Source organism: Carassius auratus, chromosome 3, assembly GCF_003368295.1.
Source record: "Carassius auratus strain Wakin chromosome 3, ASM336829v1, whole genome shotgun sequence".
NCBI lineage: Eukaryota > Metazoa > Chordata > Actinopteri > Cypriniformes > Cyprinidae > Carassius > Carassius auratus.
This window is the reverse complement of record NC_039245.1, coordinates 16,985,389-17,009,908: the sequence shown is the minus strand read 5'-3', so window position 1 is coordinate 17,009,908 and position 24,520 is coordinate 16,985,389. Positions and strand designations below refer to the sequence as shown.

Below are 24,520 nucleotides of genomic sequence, written 5' to 3'. Positions count from 1 at the left end.
ACAATTATCCACAAGTAATCCACACCAATCCAGTCCATCAGTTAATGTCTGGAGAAATGAAAAGCTGCATGTTTGTAAGAAACAAATCCATCATTAAGCCATTTCTTAAGGCAAATAATCCATAATATTTCTTTCTCCAGTGAAAATGGCATCTTGTCTGAATCAGGAGTGAAATATGCACAGATTAAGCAGAGTTTACAAGCAAAACAAAAACAAACAACAAAAAAACAAAACAATCCAAACCATTTCTAAACAAATATGTGAAAAATTTTATAAGGCTGCTGAATGATGCAAATGTAGCATCAGAATAAACATAAAACTTTTATTATTCCCCTTAACAGGGGCGGATCTAGAAAAATATTTATGGGGTGGCGAGAAGGGGGCAGGAATTTTTGAGGGGTGGCAACATATGGCAGACGTATATATATACTGAATTTAGTCACAGTTGTCACAGTTTGATGATAAATATATGTGCATATGAAGCATAGATTTTATTAGCTGACAATAATAATAAATAAATAAGCATTATAGGCACAAATACAAATGTACTTTTAGAAATTGTTTTTGAAAAATATGGTGTTATTGTTTTGGCAAGCTTAAATTAAAACTTCTGTGAAAACTTGTGTGATATTCCTTTAAAATAATGGTTTAGTATATCTTTATTAAGTATATTTTACTAAGCAATTTCTTACATCATTTCTTTGAGTTAGACCAAACTTTTATTTTGGTGGGTTGTAATCAGAGTTTCTGTGTTTTTTAATAAACTATTATTATTAGCTAATAGGCCTACTTGAAGTACAGCATACTCTTCTGTGCAATAGTACTATATTTCTGTTTGAATTTCTTCAAGTTATATCGAAATTTTATATTGACAGGTTGAGTCAGTTCGGGAGTTCAAAGCGGGTTCGCGAATCATTTGTGTCAGTTTGGGGATCGCGAATCATTTGAATCATTTTGGGCGTTCGGAGCGGGTTCGTGAATCATTTGAGTCAGTTCGGGAGTTCGGAGCGGGTTCGCGAATCATTTGAGTCAGTTTGGGGATCGCGAATCATTTGAATCAGTTCGGGAGTTCGTAGCGGGATCGCGAATCCTTTGAGTCAGTTCGGGGTATCGGAGCGGGTTCGTGAATCATTTGAGTCAGTTTGGGGATCGCGAATCAGTTCGGGAGTTCGTAGCGGGATCGCGAATCATTTGAGTGAGTTCGGGAATTCGTAGCGGGTTCGCGAATCATTTGAGTCAGTTCGGGGATCGCGAATCATTTGAATCAGTTCGGGAGTTCGTAGCGGGATCGTGAATCATTTGAGTCAGTTTGGGGATCGCGAATCAGTTCGGGAGTTCATAGCGGGATCGCGAATCACAAAAGATTCGCGCTAGTAAATTTTCAAATGGCCATAACCTTTAATTCGTTGTTGCCAACTGGGGTGGCAGCAGGGGTGGCAAGGCTTTCTTTTAGTGTGGCATTTGCCATGCCACCCCGGTTGATCCGCCCCTGCCCCTTAATAATAAAAAATGAGTGCTATTATTGTTTTCAATTATGCAGCTTTTACTGTTAAAATCTCAAAATGTGTTTTAGGGTTTGTGTCGATATGACTGAGTGTCATTTACCAGCATGTTTGTCCAGTGGTCATTTGAGAGGCTCAAATGCATTATACGAGATTCATATAAACATCATGAACAATAAACGGTAGCTTGCTCTGTCATTTTCATCTCTGAGGGAGTTGCAACAGTTTAACGTCTCCCTCTAGTGAGTAAAGTAGAAAGACAGTAGTAGGCGGTGTCCATATACACCGAGTACAATTATCCAGTCGTTTTTTTTTTTTGTTTGTTTTTTTTTTTTTTTTTTTTTTGCAAAGAATATTATAACCCACCATTTACTTTGGCTAAATGTAAAGACATAACGCACCATCGGAACTGTTCCTCTGAATCTGCACGTCATTACTGGACACCGAGGGCATACACGAACATATGTGTCATATAAATTAAGCTATTGTTCTTTACATGCAATTTGTCTTGAACTCAAAACTGCCCATAACAATCACAGTTAACAACTTAAAATTTAACATCCTAATAGATACAGGCATTTATACTGAATTCTTGTAGCGATTACTTCTACATAATGCAACTCTAAAACACGATCCTGATGGCAGTAATTGATAATGCTGGAAATATTTACATTTAGCAGATGCTTTTATCCAAAGCGTGCTCTCTGGGTATTGAACCCACGACCTTTTCTACTCTTAACGCAATGCTCTACTGCTGAGTCACAGGAAATATGCAACAGTAATTCTTAATAAGACATAGGAAATGGACTGATGTAGGCGATGTTGCATGAAGCATTTATTTGATTGTGTCAATATGGATCTTGGGTATGTTCGTTGTGTGTCTAGCGAGTCCAAAGATACATTTTCATTCAAGGCTGGACAATAAAGTACAACTAACTAACTAATGCTGTGGTGTATCAGCTCTAGGGTGGAAATTAGGAGTATAATATTGCATATCCAAAAAGCATACGAGTTATAAATAAATAAATAAATAAATATACAATGTGCTTTTTAGCAAGTGTCAAAGTCATTGTGTTCTCAGTAGTTCCTCTAGAAGCTGTTATCGGGTGTGAATGCGCCCGGGCGGGTTACAACCAGCAGCACTGTTTACAAACAACAGGAAGAGATGACGTCATCATACAGAAGCACATGTTCCGCGAGTACGTGCGCGCGTCTCCCTGTACGCGTTCACGTGTTTAATGAATTTACATCTGCTTGAGATTTAAACGACATTCTGCGTGCTGTGTAAAGGAAAGGGCATTTTTGCGCCTCAAAACGCGTTTGTTTTCATGACCTCCATACACCAAACACACGCTGACGCCGCTGAGGATTATGGGGGATCGGCGACTGCAGACGTGGAGAGACGGAAAACGCGGACTGGAATTCAACGGGATTCTGTATTTGAGCTCATCAATTTTCAAACGTACCGCAAATCTTTAGGGGTTATTTCACTCAGAGATAAATTTCTAGTTTCTATATATAAATTGCGATCCGGTATTAATGGCAAATAATTGCATTTAAATTAAAGGCGCTTGCGATTTCGCAAAGCCATTGATACGCATCAAGAAAACTACGATTTATCATTATAAAAATAAAAATTCTTCAAGATTCTATACGGGTTTATTTTTAAATTATTTTTATAGTACAGTGTTAAATAATAATTTTATTCTATATTCACCATATTATTATTTTACGTGATTAATTGTTATATTATAAAACCATGGTACGTCAATGCACGGTAAATCTCCAGTCCAGTGTTGACAACTCTCCACGTGCATGCGTGTTGAGCATTTGAGGCACAGCGCAACCGACCTTCAATCCGCCAAAATCACCCATATTCCTAATCTCATTGGCTGCGATTGAATTACCGCATCCTTTAACGGGTCTCTGATTGGTTGGTTTCTCCGTCAATCACAGCTCCCTCTCCACCAGCGCGCCCTGATTGGCTATTGCCCCGTTCGCTTTCTCTCCGTGCTGAATCGCGGCGGTGGGTCGAGTCGCCGCCGCTGATGCTGGTATCCCCGGTCGGGCACGTTTAACGTTTCACCTCCCTCTTCATATTTACCATTCATATCAATCGTGTCCCGTTCCGTGTGCTGAAAGATAAAGATGGCAGCGGTGGCCCGCCTGGAGGGCCGTGAGTTTGAGTATGTGATGAAGAAGCGCTCGGTGACGGTGGGTCGGAACTCGTCGCAGGGCTCGGTGGACGTGAGCATGGGCCACTCGAGCTTCATCTCCCGCCGGCACCTGGAGGTCTTTAGCGCCGCAGCGGAGGACACGGGCTCGGGGGAGTTCTATCTGCGCTGTCTGGGGAAGAATGGGGTGTTCGTGGACGGGGTGTTTCTGCGGCGGGGGGCGCCACCCCTGCAGCTGCCGAGAGTGTGAGTGATATAACCTTTATCTTTTTCGTGCTCATCATCGGCCTCGGTGTTGTTGTTGTCATGAAACACCGGGAACACGTGCTTGTGTCCTTGTGGTGCACATTTCTTTTTTTCGTTTCGCTTTCAGCGCCTCTGGGCTGTGTCTCAAACTCTAGCAAGCTGCTTTAGTAGACAGCATTCACGGGCTTCATGTACAACATCGTTTTTAAACGATGCACGTACAATTTCTGCTTAAGTGCATGGAGCGTGACAGACGTATGGAGATTTTTGAGCCACGGGAGGCGAGTGCAGCATTTTTGGACGCCATACGTGCATGCAATATTTTTGGGGGTGTCATAGGTGCGTGCTGCAACAAATTAGAGCATGCGCGTGTAGCGGTATATCTGAGCCATCATGGGTGTGCAGATTTTTTTTAAGTCATTGCTTTCGACAGATTGTGATGTTATAGATATGTGCAACATTTTTAGGCAAGTGTGCCAGCATTTTTCCAGCAACAATAGGTGCATGCAGCATTTTGGGTGGCATAGACACGAGCTGCAGCAATTTTGGGGCATTGTAGGCATGTGTAGCAGTATTTTTGAGCAATAGCGTGTGCAAGTAGCATTTTGGGGGTCATAGGCACATGCTGCTGCATTTTGGGGTGCATTATAGATGCTTGCTGCAGTTTGGGGTGTTATAATTGCATGCAATATTCTGGACATCATAGGCACTTCTAACAGCATTTTTGGGCATCATTGGTGCATGCAATAGTTTTGGGGTGTTATAGGTGCAGTGTTTTTGTACATCATCGTAGATGCATGTTTTTGCATAATATGAAAGTGTAGTTGCATTTTTTGGGAACAATAGATGCATGCAGCATTTTGGGAGTCACAGGCACACATGCTGCAGCAGTTTTGGGCATCATGGGTATGTGCAGTATTTTGGGTGATAAGAGGTGCATGTAGCAGTTTTGGGCATCATATGCATGTGCAGTATTGTAACATAGGTGCACACAGCACCAGTTTTAAGCACCATAGACAAGTACAGAAGTTTTAGCTATCTTAAGCAATGCTCTAAACATGCTGTCTAGGTAGGCAGTTCACTACGTTTCAAATTTATATGCATATTCAGACATATGTATGCAAATATCACCTGTAATAATTGTCAGAAATGTGCGTGAAAGAGAAAAAGCGTGTTTTATCATGAACTAATGATTGTTGTTTTGTCTCAGTTGGAGTGTAAAACCATTGAAATGGTGAGATTCATTATATCCTGACTCTATGCATCATATATACTCTTTGTATAGCCTTTTTTTGGTGCATCTCAGAAAGTCAGTTAGGTTTGCTGTCAGCTGTTTCCATTTTTCTTTATTTGTTTGTCTTGAGAAGATGTTGGACATCTGGGTGTGTTGACATTATCCTGAAGCCGACCTTTGGATAGTGCAGTATCTGTTTTGTCTGATTTGTGTTACGTCTCACACACAGCTGCATGGCCAGCATATTTCAGAAAGATTTTGCTGTGTAGATTTATATCTCTCAGGTTTTTTTGTTTGTTTTTTATGCATTTAATCAAATCACAGCGTCAAGCATGACTGTAGTGCACACTTTTCCCTTTGCTTTTTTAAGCACATGACCCAAATATCTCAATATAACAACAAATCTGTTGCACCCTACAGTGCCAGCCTTAAAAGCAATTTTGTGCACAGCCATTTTCAGCCCTGCAATTCCTTCTGTGGATTTTAACCAGACATATCACCTCTAGATGTTCATCTTGATGTGCGGTGTCACATTAAGAGTGAGGTGACTGTAATAGTTGGGCTGATTAGCGCTTTCTAAATACAGAAGCGTAGTCCACATGTTTGTTTGAGTCCTATGGAGCTGCAGAGAGCATGGCAGTCCATGTTATACAATATAGTCTGCATTTATGCAGTTTGTTTATAAATGTTATGCTAATTAGATTGACACTTATCTGAAGATTAGAAAAGAGCCACGTCCACATATTGTTATTAGCAAGAAACCAATCTGAGACTAGCAGGACGTCCAGATGGTTGGTATGGAGTATAATGGACAGCACGTTGGAGGTAGAGACGCTTTGAGTTTCAATATTGATCAAGAAGCTGAAGAGCATTTAATTGGTGGAGAGTTTTGTTCTGATTGGCTCTCTGTCAGCACAAAGAGCTGCAATCGTTTCCACAGATGTCATGACGAGGAAACAACAGAAACCAAGTTTTTCAAGTTTTTTTTGTCCTCCTTGTTAGGGAATATCTGCGTAATGGATTCAAACATGGTGAAATGTCAGAAGCATCCTCATTTTATATAGGCTTTTTGACATTTCAGGCAATTCACCGTGTAATTCAGAGCTCCAGATTATGCCTAAAACAGTCGCATTTGCACCAAAAATATTCATTTGCGAGTTACATTTTTGCTTAGGTTGACACTGTTAACTAAAATTTACATGTTGTGTTTTAAAAAATTGCGTGTAGTTCCTTTTCTTTGAATGTAAATTCTTGTTATCAAGATCTTAGTCTGTTCTGTGTATCTGACATTATTTGTCGTGCACTTGCCGTCGTATAATTACAATAATCTTTGTGCTCAGTTACCTTTAATAAACAGTATCAGTTGAAAAATTCTCCCAAATTCTTAACGAAATTCAAACAATAAATACCATTTAGGTCTTTAATTAAATGCAAGAGCAATTCGCCTCAGTTCAAGCAGCACGTGAATCCATGATTTCTTTCTCTTTACTACTACAGTAAAAAACAATCATGATTGGACATCAACAGGTATTTTGTACGTCTTACTGAAATGTCTTAGTAAAGCTTGTGAATCATTCCACACAACAATCATTTACCTCAGAATAACCAATCAGCTAGAAACAGAATAACTATAAAGAGGAGCATTTTGCAAAATGTATGCACTTTATTACATATTCATATTTTTACTTAACCGGTTGACATAATAAAGCAAGCAAGTAGCTAAAGATAAAATTCAACACCACCTATGTAATTGCATGTTACTCATGAAGAAAAACAGATTGGATGTGTGCAAGACATAAGACAACATTTATAAGGATGCATTGATTAGGATCCCAGACTACACTCAAGGACCAGGTGATGCTGATATAGTTATGGTCCGTGATATCGGCACAGATTCAGTTCTCAAGTTGGGAAAGATGATTAGTTCACTCTTTAAGTGAACCTTTAGTTCCCAGGACATCTAAAGATGGATAAAAATGCTGATAAAGACAAGAAAATATATATTTTAAATTATGTCAGAGGAGCCATTATTTTGACCTAACAGCTGATGCTTTCAAGCAGATAAAAGACCGTAAAAATCTAAAGTATTTTCCACATTCTTTATCATATATTAATTTATGTGCCATAATATATATATTATATATAAAATAAATTTTATATAAGAGAAGCTTTTATCCATAGCGACTTAGTGCATTCCTGCTAACATTGTTTTTGCCTTAACATTTGTTCCCTGGGAATCGAACCCACAACCTTTTGTGCTGCTAACGCAATGCTCTAGCACTGAGCCATGGGAACACTGTAATATAACAATAAACAGCAATATTTATTTTCATACACACGCACCTATATAATGAAATTTTATTTTATAACATTTAAAAATACCGTACCATTTGCTAATGACTTTATTAATTTATTCATCAATATTTTACATGTCAAATATGCCTTCATAGTGTTTGGAGACAAGACTAGCTCACCGCTGGAGCAGTGAGTCAGGGTTTAATATCTGTTATAAAACAGCCTAGAGAGTTTGTTCCTGTTGTAAGGCAGTGAGTCACTGGGGATGGGGTTGTTTCTGTCTGGAAAGTGTTTGGGTTTGGAGCTTTGGTCTGTCTTTGAGCCCATACACCCCCGCTGATGACGTTATCGAGTTTTCGCGTCAGATCAGTTCTCCTTTAATCCTGTAGCTTTTTTAAGAGTTTACAGTCGAACATATTTAGTATCTTCAGTTATTTAATTGAAATGTTTTTTGTTGTCCTTATGGCAAATGAACAATGTAGCTGTTTTTCCTTGCCATTTCATAAACTAAGTTTTCTCTCCTGACAAAAAACAAAAACAAACAAAAAAGGTTCGATCCTGAGTGCTCCTTATTTTAATTTCCGTGGCTTAATGTGAATATCACGCCACACGTACTCCTGAAAAGACAACGACAATAAAAAAAAAGCTAAGCGTCTGCTGGTAAAACAATCAACAACCATTGATCTCTTCATTAGTAAGGCTCCTCATTCACTGTCAGAGTCGACGGTTCGCGCTTGTTAATGATGGCTGCGGCTGCAGTAAACAAAATGTCTGCGGTCACTGTTCAAAGTCATACGGGTTCGGGCACCATAATACATCTAAAAAATGCATTAAAACAGCTCGACACCGCTTTAACTTGGCGCAAAGTTCTGGAAAAAAACTGTGCCAAGATCTTTACCCATCCCTTCTCCCGTGTAGTCTAAAACCGCGACCGTGTCGATTGTCACTTTATGTTTGAAAATCTATTGCACGAATCGATTGGACCAACCAACACAACTTTCGAAAACTAAAATAGGAAATTGATTTTAACGACCTTCTCTCGGAGCGCGTCCAGTTTTTTTTTTTTTTTTTTTTTTTTTTTTTTTATTCGAATTTAAAATGCATAATTTCACTTAGGGTGAAGAAAAGCTTTTTGCTTCTCTTCTGAGGCCTCAAGTTCGAGCAAAATATTACTGCATGTTTATTTAAGCATTAGAATACATGACTGTGAAAAAACAACATATTTAAAATATTTTTTATGAACCAATTATTATTAATTAAGTTGCTTAAAGAACTATAAAAAAACAGCGTCATGTATGCATGCATTGTTAAATAAATAAAAAGGGTGGAAAAAACAGTCACACAGAATATTTTTTTATTTATTGAAAAACATGAGATACAGTGGGATGGGGAACAAAAACCCAACATAAATTCTCAAGATATTTTTAGAAAATTAAATTAAATACATTAATTTTACACGTCTTTCTTAACTTTCTTACTCTCTTGTGCGAGACTCTAGTCCAACGGTGTCCCTCTAGAAAATTCATACCTACGTCATCACCATCACCAAAATTTTCCTTTTAAAAAAAAAAAAAATAAACTTGGAAAAAAAATATATATATAGACCGACCTACCAATCGTTTTTTTTTATTTATTTTTTATTACTGTTACTGCAAACCAAAATATTTTTAAGGATGGCCTAGAGTTGTGTGTCTGTGATTTGACTGACTACTGTCCAATGCATTTAAACAATGTGTAATGCTGCAGTTGCATTTGATTGAATTTGTTACATTGTAACATTGAAACAGGTTTTCTGTCACCTTTATTTATATAGTGCTTTAAACAATAAAGATTGTGTCAGCAGCTTTACAGATTTTTTTATTTTTTTATTTTTATTATAGTTAATTTGATCTGTGGCTTGTTTAAAAATTTCAGTTTAGTTTTGTTATTTACATTTACATTTATATTTAAATTGTACATTTTTATTCTAAGCAACTTACAAATGAGGGCAATAGAAGCAATAAAAACCAACAAAAGAGCAATAAAATGCAAGTGCTATATTTGCATATTATTAGTCTTATATTTCAATTTCACAAAAACATGTGCAGCATTTTGTCAAAGCAATAAGAAAAGGACACATTTAATTTAACTTGTCTTAAATCTCACTTTGAAAAAAAAAGTGCATCGAATTGATTTTACTTTTCAGCTATTATTTTTTAGAAAATGAACACACACGCGCACACACACACACAAAAAAAATGCTTCCTGTGCAAGATCTTTTTGTGTTCTGGTGTTTTGTAGTTGAGATGCAAGGAGATATGCAGGAACAAGTCTGTTCGGGTTACACACACACACACACACACACACACACAGCCCCAAACAGAGGAATGTGAGGCTTTGAGATCCCAGCATTCCTGTTTCCTCGTAGTTGCCATGACAGATTGTGCTTGGAATGGCTGCCTGGAGCAGAAACACATTTAACATTCAATCCTGAATAATCGAATTACAATTTGCATGAACAGAACAATTGTTTAATATCTAACAAAGACAGCTGGCAAAGTTTAATGAATGTTTACTGAAAGAGTTTCAACATTTTATGTGAGAATGATTATTTTCTTCTCTGAAATTCATTTGTTAAAAACTAGTACTTTAGCTTTACTTAAACTTTTCTTTGTTGTTCTATCGTGTCTCTATCTCAGTTTGTAAATGAGTTGTTATAATTAAGTAAACCGTGCTGAATACTGAGTGTTTTATGGACATACTGATTGTCAAAGAGATATGATTAAGCAACGGAATCTATTTTTATCTTTGAAATGCAAAGAAAGCAACATATTTTTTTCAAAAACCTTTGTCACTTTATTGAAAACACATCTGACCAGAACCAAGAAGATCCAAAAACAGGGTTTCTGCAGATCTGCAAAAGATCTTACAAAATTATTAATAATTAATTTGTCCCTTTCAAAGATTAAAGCCTTTTATAAAAGTCTTAAATCAGAGAAGAATGAAGTCGTGGCATTAAATGTTGCATGCACTGAAAATAAAACAAATTATTTAAATAAATAAAAATGTATCTCATTCAGTATTTCTGCCTTGTTTTCTATCCTCAACATCGAATTAACATGCATTTACTTGAGATGCAAAATTAATATAGTTATATAGAATATAGTCTTGTTTTATGGGAAATTGAACAAAAGTCAGTTTGTGCTTAAAACAAGCACAAAATTAGTCAATGGCATAAATGAAAACTTGTTTCCATTTGAATTAAGTTGCTTGGCAGATATTTTAAAATCTTTGATGCATAAAATTGAATGAATCTTCAGACGTTTTTCGATCACACAGACCTTTTCGAGGTTTTGTTTAGCTGGACTTTCAGTGGAGGGACCGGAAACTTGCAGGTGTCTTAATTTGCGTTTTGAAGATTGACCAAGGGTTTATGGGTTATGGGCTTATGAGTGAGTCAATGATGACACAGTTTTCATTCTAGTGTAATGTCTCAGTCATGAATATTTTTAAATGTAGCCGTTCAGTTTGAGTAAACTTTGTGGTTTGGACTGGAGAGGAATTCCAGTAAATTCCTGTGTCATGTAGAACATCAACAAGACCTCGAGGAACAGACTCGTCACTCAGAGAAGTCCAGCAGATGTTGTTGATGAAGCGCTGCTCGTTCATGACTGCTGCCCAGTGTGCAGATGTTTTACTCCAACACAAATCATGATGCCAGAACGTGAGGCGTTCATATCATGAGTCTTGTTGGATGTGGAAAATGTTCTCTTTTTGTTTAGAAGTGAACTGTTTATTGTAGTTTGTGTGGCACATTTCTCCTTGGGCTCTAATCAAGAGCAGATTTGCCCACTGTGGAGACTTCAGTTTACCACAAGCTTTCAGCTGTTAATGCTAGTTGACATAAGCTAGCAATGAACAGTACTTCTCCAGAAGTGTTAGAAGTCACTCACTCTTTCCAACACACAAATATGTAACAAAACATCATCAAACGTCTAAAAAAACGATGTAGATGTAGCTGCATCGCCCAGCTTTAGTGACATGAGTTTACAGTAATGGGGAAAAAAACATTTATATACATTTATATAAAATATATCAAATAAAATTTTATATAAAAACATTTTATTTCAACTACATTTCACATTTTTTATTTAGTTTAGTGTAATTCACTAAAAAGATGAACTAAAAACCAAAACTGAAATAAATGTATAAAAACTATATAAACTCAAACTGAAGCCCTATTCGGACGGGACTAGTTTTACAGGGGGTCGTTAGAGAATGTTTGATATCTTTGCTTCCTGGCAACGAAATTATAATAAAAATAATAACAATAATAAAATCAAGAGCCAGATCACGTTAACTATTAATACCGGCTATTGTAATATCAGCATCAGGTAAGATTACTCACGTTCATTTATGCACTCAGTTACATAATGTTTTAATTACAGATGTACCTTTATGAAAATTAAACATGGGTTTAGCCTACTACAAAAAGAAAAGGTAAACCAGTTAAACTAAAGAAACCACACATTAACTTGGTTTTGCTATACTAGCCATTTAGTATTTATTGTGTAATAATATTAATCAATCCGAACGACTGTATGCAATGCATGCATACACAGCATGTGATCTGTGTGACACCCAGATGCACAAAACAGACCCTCCCACCTCTGTAATAAACACGGAGATGTTAGTCCCGTCCGAACTGATGCATGAAAATCTCAGACATCAGGTGGTAAGAATCGAAACTCAAGCGTAGTTTAGAAAACTAGTCCCGTCCAAATAGGGCTAATGACAATCACACAACAAAACGACTACAATGTTAAATACAAATAGAAAATATACAAAAAACTAAAAACTGATTCAAAATTTTCATACAAACTATAATAGTCATATCTCAGAGATACTAAAATTACACTAAACGGATGTATTTTTACAACATTAATAATGATTAATAAATATGTTAGTTAATGCATAAACTAGTGCTAATACTAATGTGGTTTTGGTTGGAAAAACACCAGTGTAATTAAGTTACATTAGCTTAATTTGGAATTTAGTTTAATGAAAAAAATAAATAAATAAATAAAAAAAAGAAAACAGGAGTCTGCAAAGGAACAAAGACTAATTTAATTCAACAACTAAACAATTAGGATCCATTTAAATGAGATGCAAAATGTTGCTTGCTTTTCAATAAATGTGTTTTTGGCAGATTATTATTATTATTATTATTTTTAATAATTAGTTTAAATATGCATAACAAAATAACGTTATGTACAGTTGATATTATCTGAACTAAAATTGACAATCTACTCTTTGTAGACTGATGAGTTTGTCTGTATTGTAAAAGTGGAATCTGATTTCACATCAGCACGTTTTCTTCTCATGCATTTAGTTTCTTAAAGTTGAGTCCAGATGTTGGCCGTAGCTTGACTCGGGACGGTGTTTATTCCAGAATTCAGACACCTATGAATGTCAACTCTGTTCCTGAACAAAGGCAGAATGGAAACCTGTTTTTGTTTGTTAGTGAAGAAGCAGGATTTGGGGATAATTGAAGACGCTGGGTGTGATTTGGTGTGCATGTGTGCCAAGTCTGCAAGGGCATGGAGCAAAGTTTAACACAAGGTTTGGCACAGAAACGCATCGCCCAGTGCCAAGCGTATGGACGTGATGCCGGAGCGGAGAGACCGGCCCTCATCCACTGCTCCTGAACTCCTGAACAGAAATGTACCAGTTTGGATAGGTTTTCTTTCCCTTTTGGCTTCTTTGGTTAATAAGTGCATGTTTCTGAATTAAACTGATATACAAATCATTGTTGTAAGCCTTTCTACAGCAGTGTCAATAATTCAAAACTTGTTGCAATGTTTACCTAATTGAGAATGACTAGAAGAGTACATGCATTTTTCATTTCATTTTAATATATTTGTGATTTTTTTTTTTTATAGTAAATTTGGAAGGATTATTTGTGTTTTTTTTTTTTTCTTCATGCATTTAATTGTTTTTAATGTTTAGTTTACGATGGAATGAAAACTAAATGCATAAAAAAAACTCATAATAAGACAAGAAGCATCTGTTTAATTGACATCCAAACTGTTTGTTGGTTGTTTTGTTGCTTTTTCCAATAAAATGTTGTAATCGTTCCCAGAAGTTAAGGATTGTTGGTGATGTGTTGTAAGAAAATAAAACTTAAACTCAAATTAATACATAAAAACGGATCAAAAATAGTAGTTCAAAGACACAATCAAAATAACATAAGTCAAAATTAAAAATAAACTGAAATTGGAAATCAAAAGGCATGACATTAAAATAGATAAAATTGCACACATGTCAGATAAGTTTATTATGACTGAGAAATGTTTTAATAACTTGATAATTATAATTAATATAATTAATAATTTATAACAATATATAACAGCCTGTCGGAATCAACAAACTGATTCAAAACAGTTGATTCAACATTAAGTTTGCGTCAAAAGTGATAATATAAATGCTTGTGTATTCCATGTTTCTTATATATATTTTTTTATTAAAATGTATGTAAATGTTACTGTCTATTGTTATATTGTTGCATATTAGAGGTGGTCGACCAATAGTAGATTTTGCCGATATCGATAGCTATGTTGGACCACACTGGCTGATACCGATTAATTAACCAATAGTTTTTCAAATGGATACTGAACAAAAACTAAAATAGTGCTTTATTTACAAAAAAATAAATAGAATGTATATTTTAAAATACGGACAAATATAATTTAATGGAAAACTATGTGAATGGCGCCCTGTGGCAGGGCAGGATTTTCTGTCAGAGGCATTTAAATCCGGGTCTGAAGTTTCTCGCTCTGTTCAGCGTGCTGCATCACGTGTCAAAACAAACAGCATGCGCTGTCAGTGATTTCAACCACTAGAGGCCACTCTCCCATTGTATAATGAAAACCGAGCCTTCTCAGCCGCTCCAGCAATGGACACATCCTGGAAAACTGTCGGCATGGATTTCTGCCTGTTCCAGCAATCAACTATCGGTGCCGATTAATCGGCAAGACTGATACATCGGTCGACCTCTATTGCATATAAGTTAACAATATTAATTGTATTTAATATATTTAGAGATGTAGTGAAAAATCAATCTGTATATATCAAAAAGCTAAAATAAGATATAATATTATTATGAATTATATATATATATATATATATATATATATATATATATATATATATATATATATATATATATATATATCGATAAAACATATATATATCGATAAAACATATATCAATAAAATAAATTTGTATAAATAAAAAGTATAAAATAAATATAACAATATTAATATTTAACTTTTTTAAGGAAGGGCTTTATTAATGTATCAATTGTGATTTATTAATGCATTTTATTATTATTTATTGCACGTGTTGTCTTCTTGCAGTGCTAAGATAACTGGTTTCTGAGACCTGTGTTTGGTCATGTTTTGGTGGGTGTAGTGACTTGTTTACTCCTGGGGCTTGTAGTGCTAACACTTAAATAGTAGTTCGTCGAGGGGCGGTTAATTTTAGCATCGCTTGGAGATCTGCTTATACTCCTGAGCTTTATTACCACAGTCGTCTCAGCCAAAGGAAACTTCTGATTGAGGCACGTTAAGAGTGTTTGCATGCATTTAATAAACCGATTACACTTATTAAACTGCCTGCACATATAAACACCGCAAACTGTGAGTTTCTCTGTTTTTCTGATTTCATTTTGCACGCAAAACCTGTAATGTGCTTGTTCACTGGCACTCATTTACAAATCATGAGCTGAATGTATTTCTGTGTTAACTCTTCTCTGTCTTAAACGCTCCACACATGTGTTTTGGGAGCGTGAAGCTTTGTTTTGGCCACAGATCTCATTGTTAGATGCTTCTTCGATCTATAAAGATTATTTCCCTTAAGTTGCACTTTCTCTCTCTCTCTGTCTCAGGTGCACGTTTCGGTTCCCCAGTACAAACATCAAGATCACATTCACTGCGCTGGCGAGCGTCAAGCGTGAGAAACAGGAACCTGAGTCTCCAGTGAAAGCGGTTCAGCCACAGATCTCCCCTTTAACCATCAACATCCCCGATAACATCGCTCACCTCATGAGCCCCCTGCCCTCGCCCACCGGCACCATCAGGTACAAACACAGCATTATCAGCACACACACATATCATAACCAACACACGCCTTTAGATGCAAACACATTATAACCAACACACACCATTAGGTTGATGGACCAAGCAATTTGTGAAAAATGTGCAATGTTTTTCTTATTATTTCGTTGGTGATGAAGATTGCCGGATAACATTTTTTATGTGCATTTTATTTGGCCAAGTTTCATTCTTTTTCCTTGCACATGCAAACAAAAATTACCACTGTACACAACTCAACTAGAGATTAAGAATGGGAGTTTGCATTGGAACAAAGACTAAATAAAAATAAAAATAAATCTCCCATTTAGGTTAGATGCATCTGTTTAATTGGCATGCAAAAGCTTGATTTGTTGCCATTGGCAGAACAGAAGTATCGTTGACTTGTAAGGACTGAAAACTGCAATTAATACATAAAAAAAAAAAAAAAGTAATTGTCCAAGAATGCATGTGAATAAAGTTTATCAAGTTTATTAAAAAGCATAAAAGCAATTTCAGTGGATTGATTAAACTTGTCAGATTCAGCGAACTGATTAAAATATATATATGCTAAACAATTTAAGTTAAAATATTACTATTCTGACGATGTCTTTCATACTATTCTGGACAGTGTAACTTACTTGGCAGTGTATGGGACAGTCACAAACCTACCGGTTTTCATCCAAAATATCTTAAATTGTGTACCAAAGATGAACGAAGCTTTTACGGGTTTGGAACGACATGGGGTCAGTGATTAATGACGACAAGTTTCATTTTGGGGAGGAGTAATCCCTTTAATGAATGATATGACATCTTTCCTGTATTGGAAAAGATTTCAAGAGCGTTTGGAGCAGAAACGGTGATGTTCTTGTTGAGTTGGTGGTTTTGTGTGTTTGTGACTGCAGCTGTGTCCTTTATGGGCCACTTTCGATTTGATTGGTTTAATTGAGTTTGGCTGGCACACAAATGAGGCAGTTTCCTGTTCTGCATAGAAAATTAAACTTCCTCCTTCCCCGCGGTCCATCTGTTTCCACCGCTCGGTTTCAGATGATGGTTCTGGAGTGTAATGCATTTCTCTGTGTTTCTCCATCAGCGCTGCTAACTCGTGTCCGTCCAGTCCGCGTGGTGCGGGATCGTCCGGCTACAGGCTGGGCAGGATCGTGCCTGACCTGCAGCTCATGAATGAGAACGACAAGGAGGCGTCAGGAGGGGACAGCCCAAAGGTGACTGACACGTCCTGCACTGATAAACCTCACACTAGCAGACGTGTGATGACCAGTCAGAAGATGGGTAATGTTTCTGAAGGAAGTCTACTCCAGTCCTCAGTGTCACATGTAGGGCCCTTTGCTTTCCGTGATGCGGAAAACGTAGAAGGGAATCCAGTCATAAAAACGGAACTTACAGTTTAACGCGGAATGTCACAGAATTTGTCCAATTTTGAATTAATTAATCAAAAGTAGGTCATTGCACTTGCATCAAATTGCGATATGGACTAATATTTGTAAATATTAAGCCGGAAAAGTCTATTTAAATATGAATCCTGCATGTTCTGCATGTCTGTGTTAATTAATGACTTTGTTTTCGTTTGATTTGAGTAAAACTAGCGTCACATCACATACACAGAACTGTAAAGGTATTCACAGCAACCTGTCAAAATAAAAGTTTGGTTTAATTTAAAGAGAAAAATTTGCCAGAAATGTATTACTATTGTTCAGTAAAATACTACTACTACTACTACTTAAATTTAACAAACATGATTTTTTTAAAGGAATAATCACACAACATTTCTTCCATGTTTTATTTTTAATAGTAAACCCCCTTTGTTTTCCCAAAAAACTAAATATTCAATAATTAAAAGAACATTTTTATTGAATGTTTTATGCCTTCATTTGATAACTAGAAAAATGTAAATAAACAACAGAATTTGAAACAAAAAAAAAAAAAAAAATTCATGAGGCTATTTTAAGAAAATATTTGAATAGATTAAGTTATTTTTATGCATTTGAAAATTTAGACATGCTAAAGCACAGAATTAGGTAACAATAAAACATATGGTGAAGAAAAACTAAAACATTTCATAGTGCCCTAAACATGTAAAGTTTGTTAAACTTTTAATAAATTGTTGTGAAAATGTATGTGTTATGATTTTAATTAATTAGACATGCTTTTTGATTAATACAATTAAATGTAACCATTAAAAAGGAGTTGAGAAAAATGTAAACAGAGAAAAATGTAAACAGGAAAAAAAATGGAATCCAGAAAAATTAAAATGAAAAAAACAGAATTTGGGGAAAAAAATTTATGGATTTCATAGGGCCCTTCAGAAATCATTCTGATATGCTTCAATATTTTTTGTGGAAACTGTGATTCTTTTGAACATTCATCAAAGAATCTTAAAAAAAATTAATGTATCTCAGTTTCCACAAAAGTATGAAGTGGCACAACTGATAATAATCAGAAATGTTTAATATCAGACTGATTTCTGAAGATCATGTGACACTGAAGACTGCAGGAATTATGCTGAAAATTCAGCTTTGATCACAGGAATAAATTATTTTTAATATATTCTCACACAGTACACTTTCTTTAAATTAGTAAGAATATTTCACATTATTACTGATGAACTGAAGAGATTCTTTCCTCCAGAAATCTTACTTATTCAATATTTTTGTCAGGTAGTGCACTGTCTTTGGATTCAATCTGAGTTGGTTGATCTGAAAGCTGAAATCTTCTGTTTCTCTAGGACGACTCCAAGCCCCCGTACTCGTATGCTCAGCTGATCGTTCAGGCCATCACGCTGGCGCAGGACAAGCAGCTAACACTAAACGGCATCTACACACACATCACCAAGAACTACCCGTACTACAGGACGGCAGACAAGGGCTGGCAGGTCAGAGCTGCACCCAGTTACAGTCTGTCATCAGTCTCGGGGAGATGCAATCTCTATTTAAAAACATAAAAAACAAAACTCAACTCATTTTGTAGGCATGCAAGAAAATGTCCTGCATGCTCTGCTTTTTATGAAAATATTGCAATAATTCTAAAATATTTATTTTGAAATATTCATATTTTTGTTATTTTTAATTTTATATTTACATTGCATTTTTAGCAATTTTGTAGTTTTGTCTATTTTTATTCATAAGGCGGATTATTTTTGTTATAGCTTCTTTATATATATGTGTGTGTGTGTGTGTGTGTGTGTGCGTGTCTGTGTGTCTGTGTGTGTGTGTGTGTGTGTGTATGTGTGTGTGTGTGTGTGTGTATGTATAACATCAGTATTATCTAGATTGGGCTGATTAAGAATTATATTAAATATAAAATGTTAGACTTATTTACTTGTTTATTTATTATTTCATTTCTTTTTGTTTAAAAGGAAGAATAACGCAAAATAACATCTGATGACCGTGTCTGTCTGAATCTGTGCTTCAGACGGCTGAAGATGTCAGTTGGCAGTATGAATGCATCTCTCTCTTTCAGAACTCGATTCGTCATAACCTGTCGCTGAACCGTTACTTCCTCAAAGTCCCGCGCTCACAGGAAGAGCCGGGCAAGGGCTCCTTCTGGAGGATAGACCCGTCATCTGAGAGCAAACTGGTGGAGCAGGCATTCAGGAAACGCCGGCCGCGGGGCGTCCCGTGCTTCAGGACCCCGCTGGGACCCCTCTCATCCAGGTCAGGCTCATGATACTCACCTTTATAACCTATGATTCTTCTTATCAATGTGAAAAATGGTTGCGCTGCTTTATAGTTCTGTGGAAACTGTGATACTTTTTTCTTTTCGGGATTGTTTAATGAATAGAAAGTTCAAAAGAGCAGCATTTATTTGAAATGGAAATATTTTTGACAATATAAATGTCACTTTTGATCAGTTTAATGCTTCTTTGCTGAATAAAACGAAATCTTGCTGACCTCAAACTTCTGAACTTCTGAAGCTCGTCCTGATGTGTTGGTCTGTAATAACAGGAGCGCCCCGGCGTCGCCCAATCACTCAGGAGTTCTCTCCGCCCACTCCAGCGCCGCCCAGACCCCCGACAGCCTATCACGGGAAGGCTCACCTGTTCCCATGGAGCCAGAGCCCGCCTCTGCACCTCCCCCTGCTCCTCCCGCTGCTGTCCAACCCAAACTAGCTGTGATTCAAGAGACCCGCTTTACCCAGAACACCACAGGTGCTCAGACACTGACGCGTGTTGACCTTTTACTGTCTGAGATTCATGAGCTTTAACGTTATTTATCATCTATATAATCTATGATGGTCTGATTTTGATGATAATAGATATATAATTATAGACTTATAGAACTTTTATTATAATTTATTTTTATTATCAAAATAATTACAGATTATCAGTATCAGTAAGAATCTGTGTGACACTTTCTGTCTGTCTATCGTCTGTCTATCTGTTTATCGTCTGTCGTCTGACTGTCTATCGTCTGTCTGTCTATCGTCTGTCTGTCGCCTGTCTGTCTGTCGTCTGTCTGTCTGTCTGTCTATCGTCTGTCTGTCTGTCTATCATCTGTCTGTCTGTCTGTCTGTCTGTCTATCGTCTGTCTTTCTGTCTGTCTGTCTTTCTGTCTGTCTGTCTGTCGTCTGTCATCTGTCTGTCGTCTGTCATCTGTCTTTCATCTGTCTATCGTCTGTCTGTGTGTCTGTCGCCTGTCTGTCTGTCTATCATATTTCTGTCTGTCTATCATCTGTCTTTCTGTCTGTATGTCTGTCTGTCTGTCTATCATCTGTCTGTCTATCGTCTGTCTGTCATCTGTCTATCGTCTGTCTGTGTGTCTGTCATCTGTATGTCTATCGTCTGTCTGTCTGTCTGTTATCTGTCTGTCTGTCTATCGTCTGTCGTCTGTCTGTCTGTATGTCTGTCTGTCTGTCTATCGTCTGTCTTTCTGTCTGTATGTCTGTCTGTCTGTCTGTCTGTCGTCTGTCATCTGTCTGTCATCTGTCTATCGTCTTTCATCTGTCTATCGTCTGTCATCTGTCTATCGTCTGTCTGTCTGTCGTCTGTCTGTCTTTCTGTCTGTCTGTATGTCTGTCTGTCTATCGTCTGTCTGTCATCTGTCTATCGTCTGTCTGTCTGTCTGTATGTCTGTCTGTCTGTCTATCGTCTGTCTTTCTGTCTGTATGTCTGTCTGTCTGTCTGTCGTCTGTCATCTGTCTGTCATCTGTCTATCGTCTGTCATCTGTCTATCGTCTGTCATCTGTCTGTCGTCTGTCTGTCGTCTGTCTGTCTGTCTGTCTGTCTGTCTGTCTTTCTGTCTGTCTATCATCTGTCTGTCTATCGTCTGTCTGTCATCTGTCTATCGTCTGTCTGTTATCTGTCTGTCTGTCTATCGTCTGTCATCTGTCTGTCTGTCGTCTGTCTGTCTGTCTGTCTATCGTCTGTCGTCTGTCTGTCTGTCTATCGTCTGTCATCTGTCTGTCTGTCATCTGTCTTGTCTGTCGTCTGTGCATCAGTTAGTTCAGAAGTGTGTATTTGTCTTCTCTCTCAGCGTCTCCCATCACCTCTCAGCCTGTTCTGATCGCGGTCCAGCGGTCGTTAGCGCAGACGATCAAACCCGTCACGTACACTGTGGCCACCCCCGTCACGTCCTCCACATCTGCGCAGACGCTGATGCAAACGCTGCACGTGGTGCATCAGATCCCCGCGGTGGCCGTCAGTGCCGTCGGTGGAGCAAACCTGCAGCCCGCCGTCAAAGCAGAAGCGCTGGAGAACGGGGAGGAGGTCAAAGGTGAGAGCTTCGGTTGAGAAGCTTGACCTGGTTTGAGTTTCTACAGATAATGTTATTAACAAAATGTGTGTTTGTCTGTCTTCAGTGAAGGTAGAGTCGGTTCCTGCCATCAATCACGGCTCGATAGGCTCAGCCAATAGGATCATTCAAAACAGCACTGCAGCCACGCCCCTCCAGACAGTTACCATAGTGCAGCAAGCCCCACTGGGTCAGCACCAGCTGCCAATCAAAACCATCACCCAGAACGGCACTCATGTGGTGCCCATCGCCACGGCCATACAGAGCCAGGCTAACAAAGGTATCAGATCAATGTAGAAAATTACATTTTTATATTATATTTCTATATTTGCTTTACATTTCTATAGCGAATATACATTTGTGTTCCCTTTTTCTCTAGCTCAGTCTGTTTCAAAATAAAAGCTCAAGACTTTAACTCTTGAAAGTGAGGAAATTATAATAGTGAAAGTACAATAATTATTACTTAAATAAAATAATGTATATATTTATTCAAAAATATTCATTAACCCTTTGAAGTGATGCAAAAGTTAGCTCTAATGAGCTCTCTCAAAAGTGAAGAAAATACATATGAAATGCAGTTTTGCTACAGTAAAATAATTAATTTTCAAAAACATTCATTTTTTACAACTCATTTTTTATTTTTTTTACAATCGCTGTAACTTATCGTAATGAAGAAAATGTGACTTCCAATGTTAATGTTTAAACTCTTAAACGTATCGCCCGGTAAATCATGTTTTTATTTACAGTGCTGTTGTTTTACAGTAGTAGTGAGATATTTATGTCTTAGAAATATGAATAATAATCCTGTGTTAATAATAACGTTAGACAGAGAATGGTGATGTGAAAGCTCTCTCTGTTCGTCTCCAGTGTCGAGTCCGTTACACATGTTGGCCGCTCACGCCTCGGCGTCCGCCTCGCTCCCCACCAAGAGACAGAACGGAGAGAACGGCAGCGAGCCGCCGGAGAGCAAACGATTGAGAACCCAGGACGAGGAACACCACGTCACCTCCGACCCGAACACAAACTCCACCAACCAGCAGCACAACTAGTCAGCCACCTCTTCCCCTCCCCTCCTTCCCTCCTTCTCTAGTCTCCTCTTTTCTCATCCCGGTTTCTCTTCCGTCCAGCAGCTCACGGTGCCAAAACTCAAGGCCTGGACAAAAACTCTTTGAACAGAAGCAAAAAGCGTCAAAAAAAGAACCGAATGCATAAAATACGATCCGTTACTGTCTGTTTCTGTAGCAAACCTTCTGCCTGTTTTCCGTTTTATCACTCGAATGCCTGATTGAACAAAAACTCACACCTTGAAACTCAAGAGCAACTGCCATCTGGTCCGATACTGGGCATTTTATTACAGACCTTGGAGGCGTTCGATCGGCTTGGATTCCGTTCCTTGGGAGTCATGGGAATTTTTAGGGAAAAATGTGGGCTTTGTGGGTGCAATGCCCTCCAGATGTGCAGATGTTGATCCCATCTAAGGATTCTAGAACCTCCGGAACTCGTGTGTTGCTCACAGCACACCTGGGAATTCCAGAACTCCCACTTGCGGAATCCCGATTTTATTTTATTTATATATTTGTGTGTTTTTGCCGCTCACGGCGGAACACGGGCTCCGATCCAACATTCCAAAGTTTGGCAGTCCACGTCGGAAGGTGGAAAGCCAAGAGGATGTCCTGGAATTCAGTTACACACCATGAACCACAAATTAAATTAAAAGTAGCGCATACTAGGGCTGAACGTGGAGCCAAAGGGATCAAAATATTCAGAAACACGTCAGATATTCCTGAACTCCTGGCAGCTAGCCTGACAGCATCCCCCAGCCGTCGTAGTGGATAATATGCAGTATTTTGTTGTTCATACATGGAGCATAGGGCGTGTTTTCAGATATAGACGTAATAATAACAATATATATATTTGAGCAGAAGTGGACATCCGGGACTGTGTCTGTTTTCTGTTTTGTGAAACAAAGCGTAGTTTCTTTTCTAAGATGGATAAAAATGTATCAGTGGAGTATTTCCTTCCCGTGTTTTTCCCTTTTCTGTTTATTTTTGTAATCTGAGCAAAAACCATCTTTGTTACACCGACATATTTTCACCCAGGTGCTGGAGTGGACGTGTCACTTCCATGTGCAGTCGAACTGTTTTCATCCAGCGTGCATGTAACGGACCAGACAGATGTACCCGAGCCGGAGATTTAAACAGAACAGAAAACAAGATGTAAGAAACCGCTTTGAATCAGACCGGGTCTGCACTTGATTAGACTGTTGTTTTTGTTTACTTTTCCCCTGTTTCTTTCCGTTTCGTTCCCTTTTTCTTTATAGGCTGTATTGGTGTGGGCTTAATGATTTGAGGGAGTCTGATGGATTATATATGTTTCAGACAAAAGCAAAAAATATATATGATTGACGTTTGTTCTTCTTCAGTGGGTCAATTTTTTTTTTTTATAAATTAATTTAAACCTTATTCTTTTGATGTTCTTGTCTTTTCTTCAATTAAATACATATTAATAACTAGATAGAAAAATAATATTTAGATATTTATTAACATTGTCATTGAAAGAAGTCTTGTATGCTCACAAAGGCTGAATTTATGTGATAAAAATACAGTAATATTATGAAATATTATGACCATTTAAAATAACTGTTTTCAATTTGAATATGTTTTGAAATATAATTTATTCTTGTCATCAAAGCTGTGTTTTCAGCATCATCACTCCACTCTTCAGTGTCACATGATCCTTCAGAAATCACTCTAATTTACTGATTTGCTAATTTAAAAAAAAAAAGTTTTGTTGCTTAATATTGGGCAGATTTATTTTCTTTTAAGCTAAGTTAAAATAAAAGGTTTCTAAATGGAGAGTAAAATGTATTTTAGGGCTGTATACAGATTTGGGTAAATAATGCCAAAATATGGGACGATGGATGAGTGTGTAAACCAGAAGTGTGTCATTCCTCAGATGAACACTGTGTGGCGCTGCAGTATGTGCTGCTGATATTTTCTGCATGAGAAAGTCGTGTGGGCCTACAGATGATCTTAAGAGACGCGCTGTTTTTAAAATATTTTTTTTTATTTTTTTTCATGCACACTGAAAATAGTTGAACCTTTAACCTCCCTTCATAAGATGGCTCTCTAGAGAGTACAGATTTCTTCAGCGCACTGTTAGTAAAGATGATTTGATTGACCTCCACGGCCCTCCTGAGGGGCTCGTCCTC

At 37.4% G+C, this 24,520-nt stretch overlaps 1 protein-coding gene across 2 annotated transcripts; it reads left to right on the top strand.

The window, feature by feature from the left end:
• Positions 1-3,488: 3,488 nt before the first annotated feature.
• LOC113054955 (forkhead box protein K2-like) lies at positions 3,489-23,771 on the top strand. Of its 2 annotated transcripts, none has more exons than XM_026220776.1 (9): positions 3,489-3,922; positions 15,379-15,570; positions 16,656-16,785; positions 18,306-18,452; positions 18,992-19,233; positions 19,525-19,727; positions 21,052-21,291; positions 21,377-21,589; positions 22,177-23,771. In XM_026220776.1, exons 1-9 carry the CDS (start codon positions 3,651-3,653, stop codon positions 22,356-22,358), a joined length of 1,821 nt encoding a protein of 606 aa, XP_026076561.1. In that variant the 5' UTR covers positions 3,489-3,650; the 3' UTR covers positions 22,359-23,771. The 2 variants fall into 2 exon arrangements, with proteins under 2 accessions (XP_026076561.1, XP_026076570.1); XM_026220785.1 differs by having other exon boundaries at positions 3,491-3,922; positions 19,040-19,233.
• The last annotated feature ends 749 nt before the right edge of the window (positions 23,772-24,520 follow it).

Excerpts from the sequence above, each read along its gene's own strand:
- LOC113054955 (XM_026220776.1), top strand. The coding sequence starts at position 3,651 with ATGGCAGCGGTGGCCCGCCTGGAGGGCCGTGAGTTTGAGTATGTGATG. Across the intron at positions 15,571-16,655 it reads TCGCCCACCGGCACCATCAG|CGCTGCTAACTCGTGTCCGT; the intron begins GTACAAACACAG and ends TTTCTCCATCAG. Across the intron at positions 19,234-19,524 it reads CTGGGACCCCTCTCATCCAG|GAGCGCCCCGGCGTCGCCCA; the intron begins GTCAGGCTCATG and ends CTGTAATAACAG.